This window comes from Malania oleifera, chromosome 7 (genome assembly GCF_029873635.1).
Source record: "Malania oleifera isolate guangnan ecotype guangnan chromosome 7, ASM2987363v1, whole genome shotgun sequence".
Taxonomy (NCBI): domain Eukaryota; kingdom Viridiplantae; phylum Streptophyta; class Magnoliopsida; order Santalales; family Ximeniaceae; genus Malania; species Malania oleifera.
Window position 1 is genome coordinate 51,186,361 of NC_080423.1, and position 17,474 is coordinate 51,203,834.

The window sequence follows — 17,474 nt, forward strand, 5'->3', positions numbered from 1 at the left end:
CTGATTATTAGGATGAAAATCAGGTTGTAAGAGTTAGAAACTTTCAGTAATAGTTAGACAAATCAAGAGTTAAAGTTTTGTAATACTTAGGAAAATCAAGAGTAAAAACTTTGTAACAGTTAGGCAAATCACAAGTTTAAGTTTTATAATAGTTAAACTTATTTTTAACTTTCATTTCTAGAATAGATTTGTATACTTTTATATATTTCCATACAAACATTTGTAATGTGTGTGAAATATTCTTCACGAGAGTAATAAGAAATTTACTGTCATTATATCAAACTTCATCACAACTAAACCCCAAGTTTCTACGAGATCAATATTTGTACAAATTGAACGGCAAACTTGATTTCATAGGGTGCATAAATTTAATTGTAGGGAATATGTTGATAATTGTATAAAGGAGATAATTTATTTAAAATATATATATATATTATTTTGGAAAAAAAATTTGTCTCCCTTGTTCTCTGCTTAGTTGGTAGAATAGAGAAATACCACCAATCACATGATGTCAAATTTTTATTTTAACTCGTACAAGAGTTTGGTCCATTAAAATATTATGGCACTCATATAATTGGGCCCATAAAAACTTATACCTTTCACTTGGTGGAGTCAAAAAAGACAAAGGTACCATCTTGTGATTGGTGATTTCTCAATCCTACGTGTAATAACCATTTCTTTGAAATAATTTTCGTTGGGATGGAGGAAGACATGATTTCGGATATTTCGAGCTTTTGCTCTATTTGCCTTCCCATGCACATCAAACTCTCTTGGGTAAAGGAGTACTTTAGGTGTAGTTTTTAAAGCATATCCTACCCATTGTTTAAATATTATTCTTGTTCTTCTTCTTTTAGGGCTATCCATTGTTATATTCATCATTAAGAATTTCTTGTTTTTATTATCGCACATGAATGAAATTACAGTATCTAAATTCATATCTTTCAGCCTATTGTAAGATAAAAGGTTGAAGAACCTCCATTCGACCTTCCGATCTCAATCCCTTGAAAAGGACAGAAAAAGAAGCAAAGCTTGGAGGACCCAGGTGTACTCCAAGGGATCATTATGATGCTTAAGTCAGGGATTGACTTTGAGAGGTATGAAACAATAGTAAAGTATGGTTAATAATGAGATACCTTAACCTCTTCTCTAAGTTCCTATTTATAGTGAAGGAGTTTGGCCTGAGGGTGATATGCCATTTATTGGCGAAATATGATGCGGGCGTGAATCACTCTGGTTATTACCTTGTTAGCGTGGATGGCTCTGGTCATTATAAGGCGGGTGTCATTTGTTCCAACGGGGCGATTGACTTAGGTAGTAACTGTCCTCATCAATGTTGGGCCTTAGTCTCCTCTTGACTTATGAGTTGATATACTTTTGGGATATATCAATTCCCCCCCCCCCCCTTTAGCTTCGAATTTTGAAGTTCATTTCCAAAGTTCGAAAGTTGTTCTTGTTGGGCTTTGTGGAGCCTTTTTTTTTGTGGGCATTCTTACCGACAAAGCCCAACAGGAACAACTTTCGAACTTTGTAAACGAACTTCAAAATTCAAAACTAAAAGGGGGCAACTGATATACCCCAAAAGTATATCACCGCATAAGTCAAAAGGAGACTAAGGCCCAGCATTGATGAGGGCAATTACTACCTAAGTCAATCGTCCCGTCAGAGCAATTGATGCCCGCCTTATAATGACCAGAGTCATTATAAGGTATTTTAATCGGGCTGATTCCATGTTTGATTACGTGGTGCCTCCGGAATCGAAGATGTAAAGCGAGAATGGAAAGAGATTATCATAGTGTAGATCAGATGTGGAGAAATGTTTGATTTTAGGTTAGTTTTATTGCTGAGAGCACCAATTCTTTTCAAAAATTGAAGAAGTCGGGCATTAAGATTTTGAATGAGTTTCAAATTAAGCATCAGAAAGTTTGCGACAGGCTTAGAAAAATTATTTCGTGGGTTAAACCTCTAGTAAGGTGGATAAAATTTAATTGTGATGGAAGTTGTAGGGGCAGTTCGAGTACTTTAGGAGGTAGAGGAATTATTTGGGATTGTCATGGCATGGTAAAAACAACTTTTTCAAGTTATTTTGGCAATGGTACGATTAATAGTGCGGAATTAAAGGCAGTCAGGGAAGAAATTCGTTTGTTTAAACGTTTGCATTATTTTAATGTGATTATTGAAAGTGACTCGCGAATTGTAGTTAATTGGCTTCGGAAAGGTAGATGTACTTTGTGGTATCTTTGGGAATTTTGGGAGGAACTCATGGTGTGGCTAGAAGGAGTGAACGTCATGGTGATGCATCAATATAGGAAAGGCAATAGCGTGACTAATTTTCTTGCTAAAAAAGGAGAAATGGGAAATAATGTAATCTACAAAAAACAACACCTTCTACTACATTATCTGAAAGGTATTCTTCGGCTGAATAGGTGGGGTCTCATTTCCATTTGTCGTTAGTTCAACTCTAGAGTTTTGTTTGATATATTTTATTTTGATTTTGGTTGTGTTTATGTTTTTATCTTCTTTGTTAGTTATATTTAGTTTTGTTATCCTAATTTGGTTGGTTACTGGTGTTGGTTTTTTTTTTTTTTTTAAAGATTTTTCTGTACTCTCCCTTTTGTTTTATCTTGTAACCATGGTATTCCTCTACCAAAAGTGAGAGTATATTAATAAATAAATGAAGGTGTCGCCTTTTTTTAGTAAAAATAAATAAATAAATAATAATAATAACCAAAGTCATCCATGCCAACAAGGTAATAACCAGAGCAATTCACACCCACACCATAATGTTGGGTGGACTTGGGCCTTCTCAACCCCAAAAACTAGCTCATGGGATAAGGTTTTCCCTCACACTTAATAACTGACCACCAAGCCACCACAACCGATGTGGGACAAATCCCAACACATAATTCGCCAATAAATGGTATATTACCCAGGTGTCAAATTTCTTCACTATAAATAGGGACTCAGAAAAGAGGCTAAGATATCTTATTATAAACCATACTTTATTGTTGTTTCATACCTCTCAAAGTCAATTCCTCACTTGAGCATAAAAATGATCCCCAAAATACACCTCAGGTCCTCCAAATCTTACTTTTTTTTTTTTTTTGTCCTTTTCAAAGAATCAAGATCGAAAGGTCTACCAAAAGTTCTTCAACTTTTTATCCCGCAACACTACCTCACATTAGTATGCACCTTTTCAATGCATCATTATGAATTTTAGGCCCCATTTCTAATTTTAAAAAAGTTAAGAATTTTTTTTAAAAGAATCTATTTTTTTTGTAGTTATTTATTAAATAAAATGAGAAAAAAAGTTACAAATAAATATTACATCAATAAATAAAAATTAAATTTTACACATCATTAACATTCATTTTTTAAAAAAATTTAATTATATTAAAATAAATTTTCATTTTTAATAGTATCAAATGCAAAGAGAAATGGAAAATAAATTTCCTTCTCACTCTTTTTTTTTCGTTTTTTTTTTTTTTCTAAATTAAATACTTGATCCAAACTCACTCATCGTCTAGAATTTCCGCACCGAACCAAACATTTTATGATCACTTGCAATGCAAATTAAATAAAAATAAAACATTTACATATGAATACGTCAGTCTTAACTATACGTTAAAGACTGAAGTTTCAAATAGACCATCCGCATCCCATCTGAAAAAAGAAAAAAAGAAAAAATAAATAAATCTCCGGCTGCCTTTCCATATCTTTGAATGAAAAGGGTGTTATATGATCAGAGCAGTCTGAAAACCCAATAAAATTCCACAAAAAATACCTTCCCACCAAACTTACAAGCATTAAGAAGCTCATTCCAAATCCACAGGTTCATGATCACATTGCACACTTCACCTCTACTTTAAATTTGCTGCCTACTGAGATTGTAAGCTTACATCCTCCTTTCCAGATGTTTTCTATTTTTTAAGAACATTCGTGAGATTACGAAGCTCTTCAAATGCATGCATCGTCTCTGCATCGAATCCGCCAGCAAACTGCAAAATGCAAGACAGACATCAATCTAACTGATGCGTAAAAAATATCAATATGATTCTTCTATATATTAATTCCCACTGACTCTCCCCAGCACAAGCTACCACTCCAGGACTTTATATGGCTAATAATTGAACTCTAACGGCTCAAGTTCCGGTTACCGTCAATTTATACAGCTAATCATTATGGAGTTTACTCATAACGAGCTTAAACCACAATTAGGTAGTTGGGGGGCACAAGTTCCTATGATCTTGTTCTTCTTTTTTCTTTTTCAAATGCTTGGTATGATTGCCTAGAAGGCGAAAGGTATATAAAATAAAAACAATAATTATATGAAATTGTCTGATCCCAAACCTTTCTTGTCCATTGACCACTGTTCTTGAGAACCAAATGAAGCAAATGGAACTCCACTAATAGAATAATTTTGCTTGCTATAATTTAAAAACCTGATGAATTCTGAAAGCAAATCGAACTCCTTGAAGTAGCATATAGTCCAGAGTGGCATCTTTTTCCATTGCTCCCTTGGATTGAAGTTCCATAGCTACCCGCTTCATGTACTTTTTTGCCAATTTCATTGAACAAAACTTTATCTGAAAACATGTTACGGGGAATCAGTGGTAATTTGCAAAACAAAACCAAGCTACAAAGACATTCTCAGAAAATCCTCACTAAGAAAAATCAGAAGCTAATTGTTGAACAAATGGAGATGCACAAATCAAAGAAGAGTTTCTATGGACCCAAAACTAAACCATGCCATGTGCGCAACAGAAAGGAAGCAGCAACAAAAGAACCCACATATCAGACTGCCAATTCAATCAAAAGAGAAGGCATGATTGGGTGGTTCTACATCATATAATTTGCAGCAGAAAAATATCTGCAATTTAAATACATAGTTGTAGACTTGTAGTACAGTATGTACATTAGATTTGTAGTGCCGATGCAGCATTGACAAGAACCTAATCCTAAACATCAAAAGAACAAGTAAATGAATGTATCATATTCACAAAACAGTTCACTGTAAAGCTGAGCAATAAATATTCAGGGGTTACTTGACGTGAATTATAAATACTTCATGAGACGACTGACACAGTTAACCAATTTGTTAGGACCCTGTGAGCAATAAACAAGCACCAGAAATTGGGAGACACCAGAAATTTACGTGGTTCTGTCAAGATCGACCTACATCCATGGAGCACACCACAATTCACTATACAACCAAAATTACAATCTCTCAGATGCAGCTCTCTTCTCTCTTCCTCACTCCTCTACACTCTCTTCTTCCTCTCTATTCTGTGTCTACCTCTCAACAGCTCCTCTATTTTTAGATAACTGGAGTAAATCACAATAAATAAAAAATTGAGGAATTACATTCATCTACAATTAATGGCTGCGAATTACAGCTGCGAACGCATCTCCAGCTTGCATCTCCTGGCTCCAGCTACCACATCTCCAGCTTGCGTCCGCTGGCTCCAGCTACACAACAATCTCCCACTTGGAGACGGAGACGCCTCCTCAACCAAAATCAGTATATGAATAAATGATGTGCTCAGAATATGTCTTTAGGCATGAAGGTCAACTGAAATTGAACACAACTTCAGCTTCTCTGTAGTCACCACCTTTGTTAACATATTTGCCGGATTTCTGCTACCTTAGATTTTTTCAAGTGTCAACACGCCGTCCTCTATCAGAGATCTGATGAAATGATAACGCAATCCAATATGTTTAGTTTTAGAATGAAATGCGGAGTTCTTTGCCAGATATATCGCACTCTGACTGTCACTGTACAAAACATTCCTCTCTTGCTTTAATCCAAACTCTATTAACAAACTTTGAAGCCAAATCATCTCTTTACTGGCTTCTGTCACTGTTGCATACTCGGCTTCTGTAGTGGATAGAACAACAATCTTCTGTATCTGTGACATCCAACTAACAGTTATTGTGCCAATAGTGAATATATGCCCAGTGGTGCTTCTGTGATGATCAATTTCACCGGAAAAATTAGCATTTACAAACCCTTGGATTTTCAAATCGCTTTTGCTGAAACATAGGCACTTATCAATAGTGCCACATAGATATCTCAAAATCTACTTCACTGCTTCCCAGTGTGTCTTCCTTGGATTTGACATATACCTGTTGACAGCTCCCACTGCTTGGCCAATATCAGGTCTGGTACCAACCATAGCATACATTAGACTTCCAACGGCTGAGGCGTATGGTACCTTAGTCATAAAATCTTTTTCTTCATCTTTCTAGGGAGACTGATCCTTAGAGAGACGAAAGTGACCTTCCAATGGTGTATTTACAGTTTTGGCGCTGCTCATGTTAAACCTCTGTAAAACACGGCTGATGTATTTTGACTGAAATAACTGCAACGTTCCTTGTTGCTTATCCGCATCCCAAGAATCTATTTTGCAGGATCCAAGTCTTTCATACCTAATTCCTCTGACAATTACTGCTTCAATTTTCTGATCTCTTCTATATCTGATCCTACGACTAGCATATCATCAACATATAACAATTGGATAATATAGCTAGTACGATACCTCTTGAAGTAGCAACAATGGTCGACATTGCACTTCTGAAAATTGTTCCTCTGCATACAGCTATCAAATTTCTTGTACCACTGCCTAAGAGCTTGTTTGAGACCATACAAACTCTTCTTCAATTTGCATACAAGATTCTCTTTACCTTTAACTGAGAAACCTTCTAGTTGTTGCATATAAATTTCCTCATCAAGATCATCGTGAAGAAATGTCATCTGTCTAACTGCTCAATATGTAAACCTTTTGAGGCAACAATACTCAAGACAGATTTGATGGTTGTCAGTTTCACAATTGGTGCAAAAATATTAGTATAGTCAATTCCTTCCTTCTGATCGAAACCTTTGACTGCTAACCGGGCTTTATACCTCTTGGATCCATCATGCTCTTCTTTGATCCTGTACACCCATTTGTTGTGAAGAGTCTTCTTTCCTTTGGGTAACTAAGCTAGTTCCCATGTTTTGTTGGAGTTAAGAGACTTCATCTCGCCTTTAATTGCAAGCTCCCACTTGCTCAAATCTTCCACTTGACATGCTTCAATATAGCATTCAAGTTCTCCTTCATCTGTAAGAAGTAAATGATTCACATACCTCCTATTTGGTATATGTTGTCGAGAAGATCTCCTAAGCTCTAGTGTTGGAGTAGGAGGTGGTGGTGCAAGAATCTGCTCCACAGCTTCCTCTACCTGAGGATTCTCGGTGTTCTACTGCTGACATGTCCTTACACCTTCTAAGACATCATCCACATCTACAAAGGTTGTTTCAAACTTTATAGGTTTTGTCGTGTGTCTATCTTTGTACATTACCTTTTCATCAAAAATCACATTTCTGCTTCTGATCAACTTTTTGTTTTCATCATCCCAAATGAGATACCCATATTCATCTCCACCATAACCGACGAAGGTGCATTTCTGGGATTTCGGATCAAGCTTATTCCTAACATGATCATTGATATGTACATATGTAACACAATCAAAAACTCTCAAATGTGAAAGTCTTACCTCTTTACCGCTCCATACTTCTTTTGGTAGATTATAGTTCAATGGTACTGATGGATTCCTGTTAATCAAATAAGTCGCTGTGTTGACTGCTTCTGCCCAAAACATCTTTGGCAAGCCTGACTGCATACGCATCCTTCTGGCTTTTTCTGTTAACGTTCTATTAATCTGCTCAGCTACGCCATTGTGTTGAAGCATACCTAACACAGTTCTTTCTATTCTGATACCATGCTCATAGCAGAATTTCTTGAACTCAGTGTCATCATACTCACCACTGTTATCTATTTTCAGCTTCTTGATTTTCAAACCAATTTCATTTTCTACCACTGCTTTCCAAATTTTAAAAGCATAAAAAACATCAGATTTATATTTCAAGAAGTAAACCCATATCTTCCATGAATGATTGTCAATAAATGTTACAAAATAATGCTTCCCACCTGTGGATGAAATGGTCGTTGGTCCCCATACATCAAAATGGACTAGCTCAAGTGTCTCCTTCTTCGGGGTACTGATGTTCATCTGGAAACTGACCCTCTTCTGTTTCCCAAATATGCAATCCTCACATGTGTCAATCTTCACCGACTGTAAATCACTCAACTTACCCTTTGAGTGCATCACCCTGAGTCCCTTCTCACTTAGGTGGGACCAATGACCATTTCATCCACAGGTGGGAAGCATTATTTTGTAACATTTATTGACGATCATTCACGGAAGATATGGGTTTACTTCCTGAAATATAAATCTGATGTTTTTTATGCTTTTAAAATTTGGAAAGCAATGGTAGAAAATGAAATTGGTTTGAAAATCAAGAAGCTAAAAATAGATAACGGTGGTGAGTATGATGACACTGAGTTCAAGAAATTCTGCTATGAGCATGGTATCAGAATGGAAAGAACTGTGTCAGGTATGCCTCAACACAACGGCGTAGCTAAGCAGATGAACAGAACGTTGACAGAAAAAGCCAGAAGGATGCGTATGCAATCAGGCATCACCCTGAGTCCCTTCTCACTCAGGTGTCCGAGTCATTGATGCCATATGTTGCTATCATCATTTCCTGTAGCAACTGTAATAGACATACATGCATTAGGAGTTACACAAAGAGTACCACTTTTTTTACCTCATGCAATCGTCAGTGCACCCTTCAAAATCTTCCATTCATCACCAATGAAAGTTGTGTTATACCTTTCATTTGCCAGTTGACCAACTGAGATCAAATTCTTTCTTAGATCTGAAATATATCTGACATCTCTCAGCTTCCATACTGACCCATTTATCTTGATCTCCACATTCCCCTTGCCGGCAATGTCGCAAGGTTGATCATTGCCAAGATATACTTTACCAAAACCACCTGGTGTATACTCCTCTAAGCAATCTCTACTGCAGGTGGCATGGAATGAAGCTCCAGAGTCTAACACCCAAGACCCCTTTTTACTCTCCAAAGAGCATATCAACATATCATCATTTTTTGAAGCAACATTTGCTTCTGTCTCATATTTTTTCTTCAGACTTTTGTTCTAGTTCTTGTAATGACCAATTTTTCAACAGTTTCAGCACTCAATAATTTTTGTGCCCTAGGAACTTGTGTCCTGAGAACCTCTAGGATTTCTGGATTTAGACCGCCTGGGCCTAGATCTGTCACGGTTGTTTGATCGTCCATGCCTGTTTCCTCTACCTCGTCTTTCCATATTCAAGACTAGACTCAAAGTGGAACCATGGTTTGACTGTATTCTGATTTCTTTCGTCAAAATCATGTTGACGACCTCATCGTATACAAGCTTTGATTTCCCTGCAGAGCTACTGATTGCAGTAACATCATTCCAACTTTCGGGCAACTGACTGAGAATCAATAGGGCACGAATCTCACTATCAAATGTAATCACGACTGAAACAAGTTAATCTGACAACTCGTTGAAATTATTCAAATGTCTGCTAAAACTTTCACTTACAGACATGGTCATAGTAAATAACATTTTCATAAGATGTACCTTATTAGCAGCTAATGGCTGCTTGTACATATTAGAAAGCGCATCCATCAAAGACTTGATGGATAATATATGCTTCATATTAAATGTCACAGAATTTGACAACATCATTCTGATAACTCTGAGAGCTTTACGGTCAAGCAACTCCCACTTGTCCTTGTTCATAGATGCTGGCTTACCCTTCAATAGTAGGTGCAACTCCTTCCCAAACAAGTAATCTTCAATCTGCATCTTTCAGAAACCGAAATTGTTGCCGTTGAACATCTTGATCTTTGAGCTCTTTTCATTCAACATTTCGATTCACTGATCTAGAGATGAAATTAGCTCAAATGGATAACATGATTGGATCTGGAACGGTCGAAAACCTTAGAAATAGTTCAAGTTGTTCGAAAAACGGACCCAAAATGACTCCGAAAATCCCGATCAAAGATCAAGTCAAACATGGTCAAATCTGGTCAACGGAATATTCCTGTCATTACTTGACACCGTTACAGATGCCATTTGCTGACGTGGCAAGGTGTGGTCCACTTCTAACATGGCACTGTGGGCCCACCTGCTGGCAAATTCTATGGGTCCCATTGCTGATGTGGCGAGCGACAGGGCGGCTGACGTGGCGCTGACAAGACGTCGCTGACATAGACGGCTGGTCGAGCCAGATCAAACCGGATACAGATCCAAGTTGGGTTGTCTGGAGCGGGTTATAGGATCGGGTCAAGGCGGGGGGTGAGGAAGACGCGTGGAGCGCATACAGGCACGTGGCCGGGAGGACATCAGCGCTTGACAGTGCGTGAGGACACGGACAACTTCGTCGTGGCGCATGTTGGTGCGTGTGGTGCTGTCTGGACTCCTTTCGAGCTCCGATTTGCACTATTGGTTTTGTCTCGACAAGGTGAACGTGATGGTGGCCTCAAAATTCAATTTTGAGCAACTGGACAGAGCTCTATTTTTGGTGAAAATCTCCAATCTGGCCTTTCTGCTCCAAACCAGGCTCTAATACCACTTGTCAGGACTGAAGGAGCCCATGGGTGGGCTTGATACACATGGGTGAACACCAACTTGACCCAAAAGCTTAAGCCTTTGGGTCAAGTTGGTGTTCACCCATGTGGATCAAGCTCACCCATAGGCTCCTTCGGTCCTAACAAGTGGTATCAGAGCCGACAGTTCGTAACTTTGGATGAGCGACATCGTAAAAGTCGAGATGGGAAGCTAATTCTCCTAACATGCTAACAATTGGAGGACCAAGTGTGTGGCTGAGGCCAATAAGGATTATCTAGACTACGGATGGATCCGAATAGGGTCAAGACGTAAGAGGTAGGATTGGTTCGAAGACAAATGGAATGCAATCTGACGCACGTAAGGCGCCAGTGGTAAGGCTCACTTGAGCAACTGTTGGAGAATTGTCCCAGAAGGGAGACGGTTTTTGTTCAAAGGGGAGCAACTGGAACTCAAAAGTGAGGGGGAGATTGTTGAGAATTCCACTTGTGAGCTTGTCCCATATTGAAAAATTAGAGTGGATAATGGGTGCTTATATACATGGTTGGGCCCAAAACTCAATAGACTTAAACTTTTGAGTCAAGTTGGTGTTCACCCATGTGTATCAAACTCACCCATAGGCTCCTCCAGTCCTAACAACATTGCACATCAAGTATGCATGTTTCCAACTACCCTATCTAACTATAATACATTCACCATGCTTTAGTATGGCCAAGACCAATACATGCCACCAATTTAATAAATTTATTATATTGGCTTATAGAGGCTTGAGTGAATGAATCATCACTAAAAAGAGTTCATGGTAAGGATGAGTGGTGATTTATTGGTGAAATCTGCTTCACCATTATCTTTTTCCTGTCCTTAACCCGGTTCAACCTAATTAAATGACCAAGCTTTCATGGAAAATCCAGCTTAATGATTCAAGAGTACCGCTGAAAAGTTATGTAGTTGTATGCCTATATCAGAATAATTTAATAATGATTCCATGGTTCTGGAATTGTAGGATGGTTTATGTTTCCCTAAAATATCTCATGTTTGAAAGATAATAGTATTTGAAAAAGAATCTGGATAAAACAGTGAAAATTTTACCCTGCTTAAAATCCCATTTTCATGCATCCAGTCACTGGGTATTTGGAACTCCTTGCAATTACGCATCAACAACTCTCTTGTCCGCAGAAGATTATAAACAGTTCGTTCCATCCTGTCAGAAAAAGGAAATCTCTATGCATTTGCAACTAGCAAGAATAAAGTTACTAATCATGGTATTTTTTAAGGAAAGTAACTAAAATCTGAGATTCAATTCAAATTCTCACTTCTCAGAAAGAGTGACCATTTTCTTTAGTGCAATGTCAGAAGGCACTCGAGGATCATCCTCATATGCAGAAACTTCTGACTCCAGCTTCTTAAGATCTCTGTAACTAAATGCTGCTTCTCGTAAAGTGTCAGCTTTTTTCTCTGGCCAATCAAAGTGCTTTAGGACTGCCCTCTCATCTACCTTCAACAGGAAAAAAAGAATAATGACTGTACGGAAAGCACAGTTGTTCGCTACTGTAATGTTTAATATATAGTTTAACAATGGTCTCCAATATTGTCAGTAATCTGCAAAATGTTAGTTCAAAAAGAACAATGGTTGTTGTTTCCTTTTATAAGCTAGCAATAATTCTTCTGAGATGTCATGTTTCTCACTATACACTCATTACTATGCTATCAAAATTTCATATTCCAATGGTCAACTTACAAGAAAGCAAAGTTCATCATCAAGCCACTTCACAAATGCAACAACATCTTCAATGTCTTGATAGGCTGCATCATTCACCTCTCTTATCAATGAGTTGACAAATTCCCCTTGAGTCTCAACATCTGCTTTAATCTATGCACAGAAGGATGATTAAAAATACAAAGATCTCATATGGCTCAGCAAAAGAAAGAAAATAAAAACAGAAAAGCACTGAATATAAATTTTTTTATATAATATGCACCCAATTTGATTGCCAAGGAGGCAGAGTCTGGCAGACACTTACAAAAATGGAACTTGTAAAGAATAATGATTGCAAATAAAGGGATATACAGCACTGGATGTCAAACTTGTATTACTAGACACTCAATTCAATTTCTAAGGAGGTAGAGGCAGAGGCAGAGAAAAAGAAACTTGCAATCCTGTGATAGGAACTGCAATCCTAACATGTTTTAATAAATCAAAGCATGATGCTAGAAATGCAACAATGAAGTGAGGTTCATGTCAATAAAAAACCAAAGTTCTTTAATAGTGGCCCATAAACAATGCAAAATTAATAAGCATAGTCTAATACTTACAGCAAGTAGATGTGATGATCGATTCTCAATTTCACCAATCATGCTGCTACGAACATTTGCAACATCAGGAGCATCATATGTTCCTCCATTTGAAGAATCCTTTCTTGAGTCCCTTTTCATAAGTGAATGGTAAAACTCCACTACTTGTGGGGCCCGTTGCACCATTCCAATGGAATGCCTCTTTGCAAGCTTTGGAGGTGGTGGGGGAGGGGGAGGAGGTAGTGGTGGTAGTGAAATTTTAGCTGAACCTTCCTCTTTTGGCCCACATAAATTAATACAAGAAGGTCTTGGAGGGGGATTAGGAATACGCAAGGCCCTTTTCTCAACTGCACCAAAATCATATTTTTGACAAACTAATGGTTCTAGTTCTTTTTCTATATCTTTTGGACACATGAAACCATCAGACTGTCTTCTCTTACTCAGTACCAAATCTTCTGCACAACATTTCAAACCACTTATGGAATGTCTTCTTGTGGGACTTCTCCCTTCCTCTGATTCTACTAAATTTTTATCTAGAACATTATCTGGGAATTCTGAGTTTGGCAAATCCTCATCAATTTTAGGCCATGTCTTCAACTTCTTTATTAGATGTAAGCTCTTTGTACAACTATGGTCCAAGGATTCAATGTTTTGGCAAGACAAAAAATTGCCAGATTCACTAGTCCTTTCAATTGAACTGGGGCTGGATGTCTTATCTGAATTCAATGTTATACATGAATTGCGCAACTCATTCCGTAAACATAAATTTACCCACCTTAGGTAGATGAGCTCCTCCACCTCATTTAACCTGCTCATTTGCAGGCCTTCAACTTGTTTGCAGAGGTCTTCGTTTGTGTGTCTTAACAAAGACGCTTCAGCCTTAATCTTTGAAATCATGTCACTCTGACAATAAACAAGACAGAGTAGAGTAAGAAAACAGCATAAGACCACTATGATCAAAGCTTGAACTCTAAAAATCCCCTGAAAGATAATTGCTCTAGTATACTAATATAAATCAATTGAGCTCCATAATATCCTTTAGGAATAAAAAAAATACCACTATGACAATAAGAAAATTTTGTAGAACAGAAATGAATCAAGTATGTTACTTTTGGTCTTAAATAACTTAAACAAAAAAAAAAAAAAAACACACACACACACACACAGAACTAAACTAAACTGAAACTCCAGTTCACTGAATCAAATAGAATTACTTGGCCTCATTTTGAAACAAATTATTCGAAAACAAAAACAACAAAATCCAGGCATGTTTAGTTAAGGTTTCAGATATAGTTTTCTTTATTTGGGAATATGGATACAAAGAATACACAAAATTTCCGTTTGGATCATTGTTTCAGAAAACCATTTTTGGAAACTCTCCAAAAATACCCTTAAAAATATAGGCTTTTGGGGAACAATTTTAAGGTGATTTTCATATTTTTGGATACAGTTTTCTAGACGCAATAAAGACACAAGGATGGGGTTTCAGTAATAAATAATATTAGTAATAATGATAATAATACTAATAATGATAATTATTATTATGATTACTATTTTATTAACTAATTGTCACTTGTATCAACCTTTTTTATCTAAAACAATGGCGTCAGGGCCCTTTGGATACTCAACTAATCCACTAGATTATCGGTTGGCTCCTCTACCCTTCTTCACTTAATATCAAGGTATTATTTCGCATGGAAGGCCGTAGGCCCCAAAATTCGAACCCTGACACTATAACTAGGAAGAGCCTTGAGTACATAAGCTTAGGGAGCACTTCGTAAATAGTTAAATAAACATATTTTACAATTCTTATTTTCATCTTCAAAAACAAGAATACAGAAACTCGTTTTTAAATCCTTAACCAAACGGATCCTAGATATTTTGTGTTTTCTTTTCCTTCATTTTTCCAATTCATCCAACAAAAGAACAGGTCATCTAATGATACTGTACCAGAGTGTAAAATGAAACAGTTTTAAGTTTTTTACCTCACCAACTTTTGCAGGAGTGGCCAACTGAGATTCCATGGAAGACAACCTGCAAATAAGATCTCTCTTCTGAAGCTGAAGCTCCTTGTTCAGGCGCCTCAACTCCACAACTTCCATCTCAAGATTTTGCTTTGGTGGCACTAATGAATTTTCATTGTCTTCTCCTTTTGATATATCTTGTGGCCTTTCCGGAACAGAATTTACCAATGCTAATTGCTCGCTGAGGCTTGTTTTCTCAGCTTCTAACAAACCCACTCTCTGCATAAGACTGGCGACTTCATTTCTTTTCTCTTCAAGTTCCCCTTCAAGTTCCAAAACCCTTGGATCCTTCCTGCATTCTGATAACTCAGCTTGAAGCTTGAACTCCCTTTCTTTTGACTCTTGGAGCAAACCTCTCAGATTTTCTAACTCAAGAAACAAATCACGAGACCCAGAGGACTTAATTCGATGAGTGTATAGTGTGTGCTGCTGAACTTGTGTTGAATTGACTGAACAGGCTAGATCGCCGATCAGAGACCGCTTAACCCGTAAGTGTGTAATCGAGTTCTTCTGGTTAGTGGCGTCTGAGTTTGCAAGTGGAGCTTTCCTGGTCGGGACTGTTGCCTGTGACTTGGTTTTCTTCTCTGCCATGGTTTTCTTCTCTGCCAAGAACCCTTTCACAATGTGAGACTTCCATGAAGGAGCCGTCTCAGTTTTTGACGAATCGCTATTTCCGCTGGCATTAATTCCCTTTGCCATTTGATTTTGATCGGCAAACTTCGAAGCTTTCGCTCGGGTCTCTAATGGTTTTTCTTCTCTCATTCTGAACAAAACTTCAAATTGCAGATCTCCCTCAACAAACAAGAATACTCAGGAATTACACATAAATGCTGTCTCACAAATCCGGTTGCTGATTCAATATCTGTTCAAGAAGCAAACAATCCTTAACTTAATGATAAACTCTCGTATAAAAAATAGAAAAATAGAGCTTCAAAACCCGAACCCTAGAACTCGATTCGAGCTCTAAAACCCTGAAAAAGGGTTTAGTGACAGCTAAAAAGGTTGGGTTTAGAGGGAAGCGACGCTATGAAACACAGATTTTCGAGCTCAACTAACTCCGAAGACCCTTAACAGAGCAAGAATGTGCTTTCTTTTACTACCAAACGATATTGAAACAAAACTTACGTCGTTCTTCAAAAGAGAAGCAAATGCTTTTGATAGAACGACCACCATAGCAATGGCGGAAAATTCCTGCATCTGCTGACGAAGCTGAAACTGAAAGTTTGAAGTACCAAACAAGAAAAAGAGGCAATCAAGGGTATGAAGAGGAGCTGATGATGATTTTTCTGAGCTAAAATTATACTGTGTTCGCAGAGAAAGCTCTTCAAGCTTCGATGTCAGGGAAATGGGTTAAAATGTGTGAGTTTCGCAAGAAAAGTGGCAGCTTTAGTGGGTTTTTGAAATTTTGAATTTGAATTGCGGGTAACGGCGTTGCGTTGGTGGAAATACGACGGTTGTTTTCCGTGGGCCCCGGTAGCGGTGGGGCCTATGTGTCGCCTAGTACGGGAGAACCAATGCGAGAAGGGATTAAAGAAAGAAAAGCGCGACCAGTTTAGAAACGATCCAGTTTAGTAAAAAGTTTGTTCCGTTAATAATTCTAAAAATTAAAAAACTTTAAATTTTAGTTAAACTTGTATCTACTTTATAAGATTAAATAAGGAAAAAATTATAGTTGTAACAGTAAAAATGTAGAAGAATACAAATAAGGAAAGCTTTTAATAAAAATAAATTTATTATAATTTTTTAATATATAATTATTACATTTTTAGCTCACTTTTTAGTAAGAATAATTGCATGGTATATGTCAAGAATATTTTTTGAATTAAATTCATTATTTTTAAAATATGGACATTTTTATATAATTATATTCTATATTCAAATGTCATTTTATTTTTTATTTTGTATACAATAGCCAAACCAACAAAAATAAATTTAGATGAAATATTGTGGAACTTGTTACCACAACAACTAAAAACTAAAAATTTAGCTTTTATTTTTTTCTCGCAGAGACTGATGTTGACTTTTTGAGTCCGATTTCATTTTGATAATAACAAATCAAAAGTATCTTATTTGTGCGTTTAGTACTTTAACAAATCTACATTTCAGCACGTAGGTAAAGGTAAAATGGAAGTCATGAGACGTTTAAAGCTCATATCACCTGACTTAGTGCATGGAAAATTGAAAGAGCAAAAGCGTGAAGACATTGATTGTTTCAATTGTATTACATTTAGTTTTAATTGTAAATGCATGTCTTGCTTGATCTAATTTAATGCTCAATATGGACCATAAAATAACCTTAGAGAATCAATTTTTTCATGGAAAACTTTTTGTTTAAAATGCTAAACTCATACAAAAAGGTTTGAAATATTTTTTAGGTCAAAAGAGGACTAAAACTCAAGTTTTTAAAGGGCTTAGTCGATCGGCCTCTTAAACCCAATTGACCGAACAGAACACTTAGCCAAAACTTAGTTTTTGCAAAGGCCCAGTCAACTAGACTTCACGTAATGAAGATCCAGCTGACCGGATCAATGGGTCAGTCGACCGAACCACGCGAAAAAGAAAATTTGTCTTGGGCCAGTTGATCGGACCGTGGGCCAGTCGATTAGAACTCTCAAGTTGAGCTTATTTTGAATCGAAAATGGTCTAAAAATTC

At 37.1% G+C, this 17,474-nt stretch overlaps 1 protein-coding gene across 2 annotated transcripts; it reads right to left on the reverse strand.

Moving 5' to 3' along the window:
* Positions 1-3,435: 3,435 nt before the first annotated feature.
* Positions 3,436-16,234, reverse strand: LOC131159779 (protein CHUP1, chloroplastic-like). 2 transcript variants are annotated; one of them, XR_009137866.1, is made up of 9 exons: positions 15,947-16,171; positions 14,783-15,683; positions 12,819-13,700; positions 12,244-12,375; positions 11,819-12,000; positions 11,595-11,706; positions 4,440-4,583; positions 3,799-3,995; positions 3,436-3,660 (listed from the first exon to the last, which is right to left on the reverse strand). XR_009137866.1 is itself a non-coding variant. In XM_058114945.1 (8 exons), the coding sequence occupies exons 2-8, from the start codon at positions 15,581-15,583 to the stop codon at positions 3,918-3,920; spliced, it is 2,331 nt and encodes a 776-aa protein (XP_057970928.1). In that variant the 5' UTR covers positions 15,584-15,683; positions 15,947-16,234; the 3' UTR covers positions 3,436-3,917. The 2 variants fall into 2 exon arrangements, 1 of the variants encoding a protein (XP_057970928.1); XM_058114945.1 differs by having other exon boundaries at positions 3,436-3,995; positions 15,947-16,234.
* Between the last annotated feature and the right edge of the window lie 1,240 nt (positions 16,235-17,474).

Excerpts from the sequence above, each read along its gene's own strand:
- LOC131159779 (XM_058114945.1), bottom strand. The coding sequence starts at position 15,583 with ATGAGAGAAGAAAAACCATTAGAGACCCGAGCGAAAGCTTCGAAGTTT. Across the intron at positions 13,701-14,782 it reads CTCCTGCAAAAGTTGGTGAG|AGTGACATGATTTCAAAGAT; the intron begins GTAAAAAACTTA and ends GTTTATTGTCAG. Across the intron at positions 12,376-12,818 it reads GATCATCACATCTACTTGCT|ATTAAAGCAGATGTTGAGAC; the intron begins GTAAGTATTAGA and ends TTCTGTGCATAG.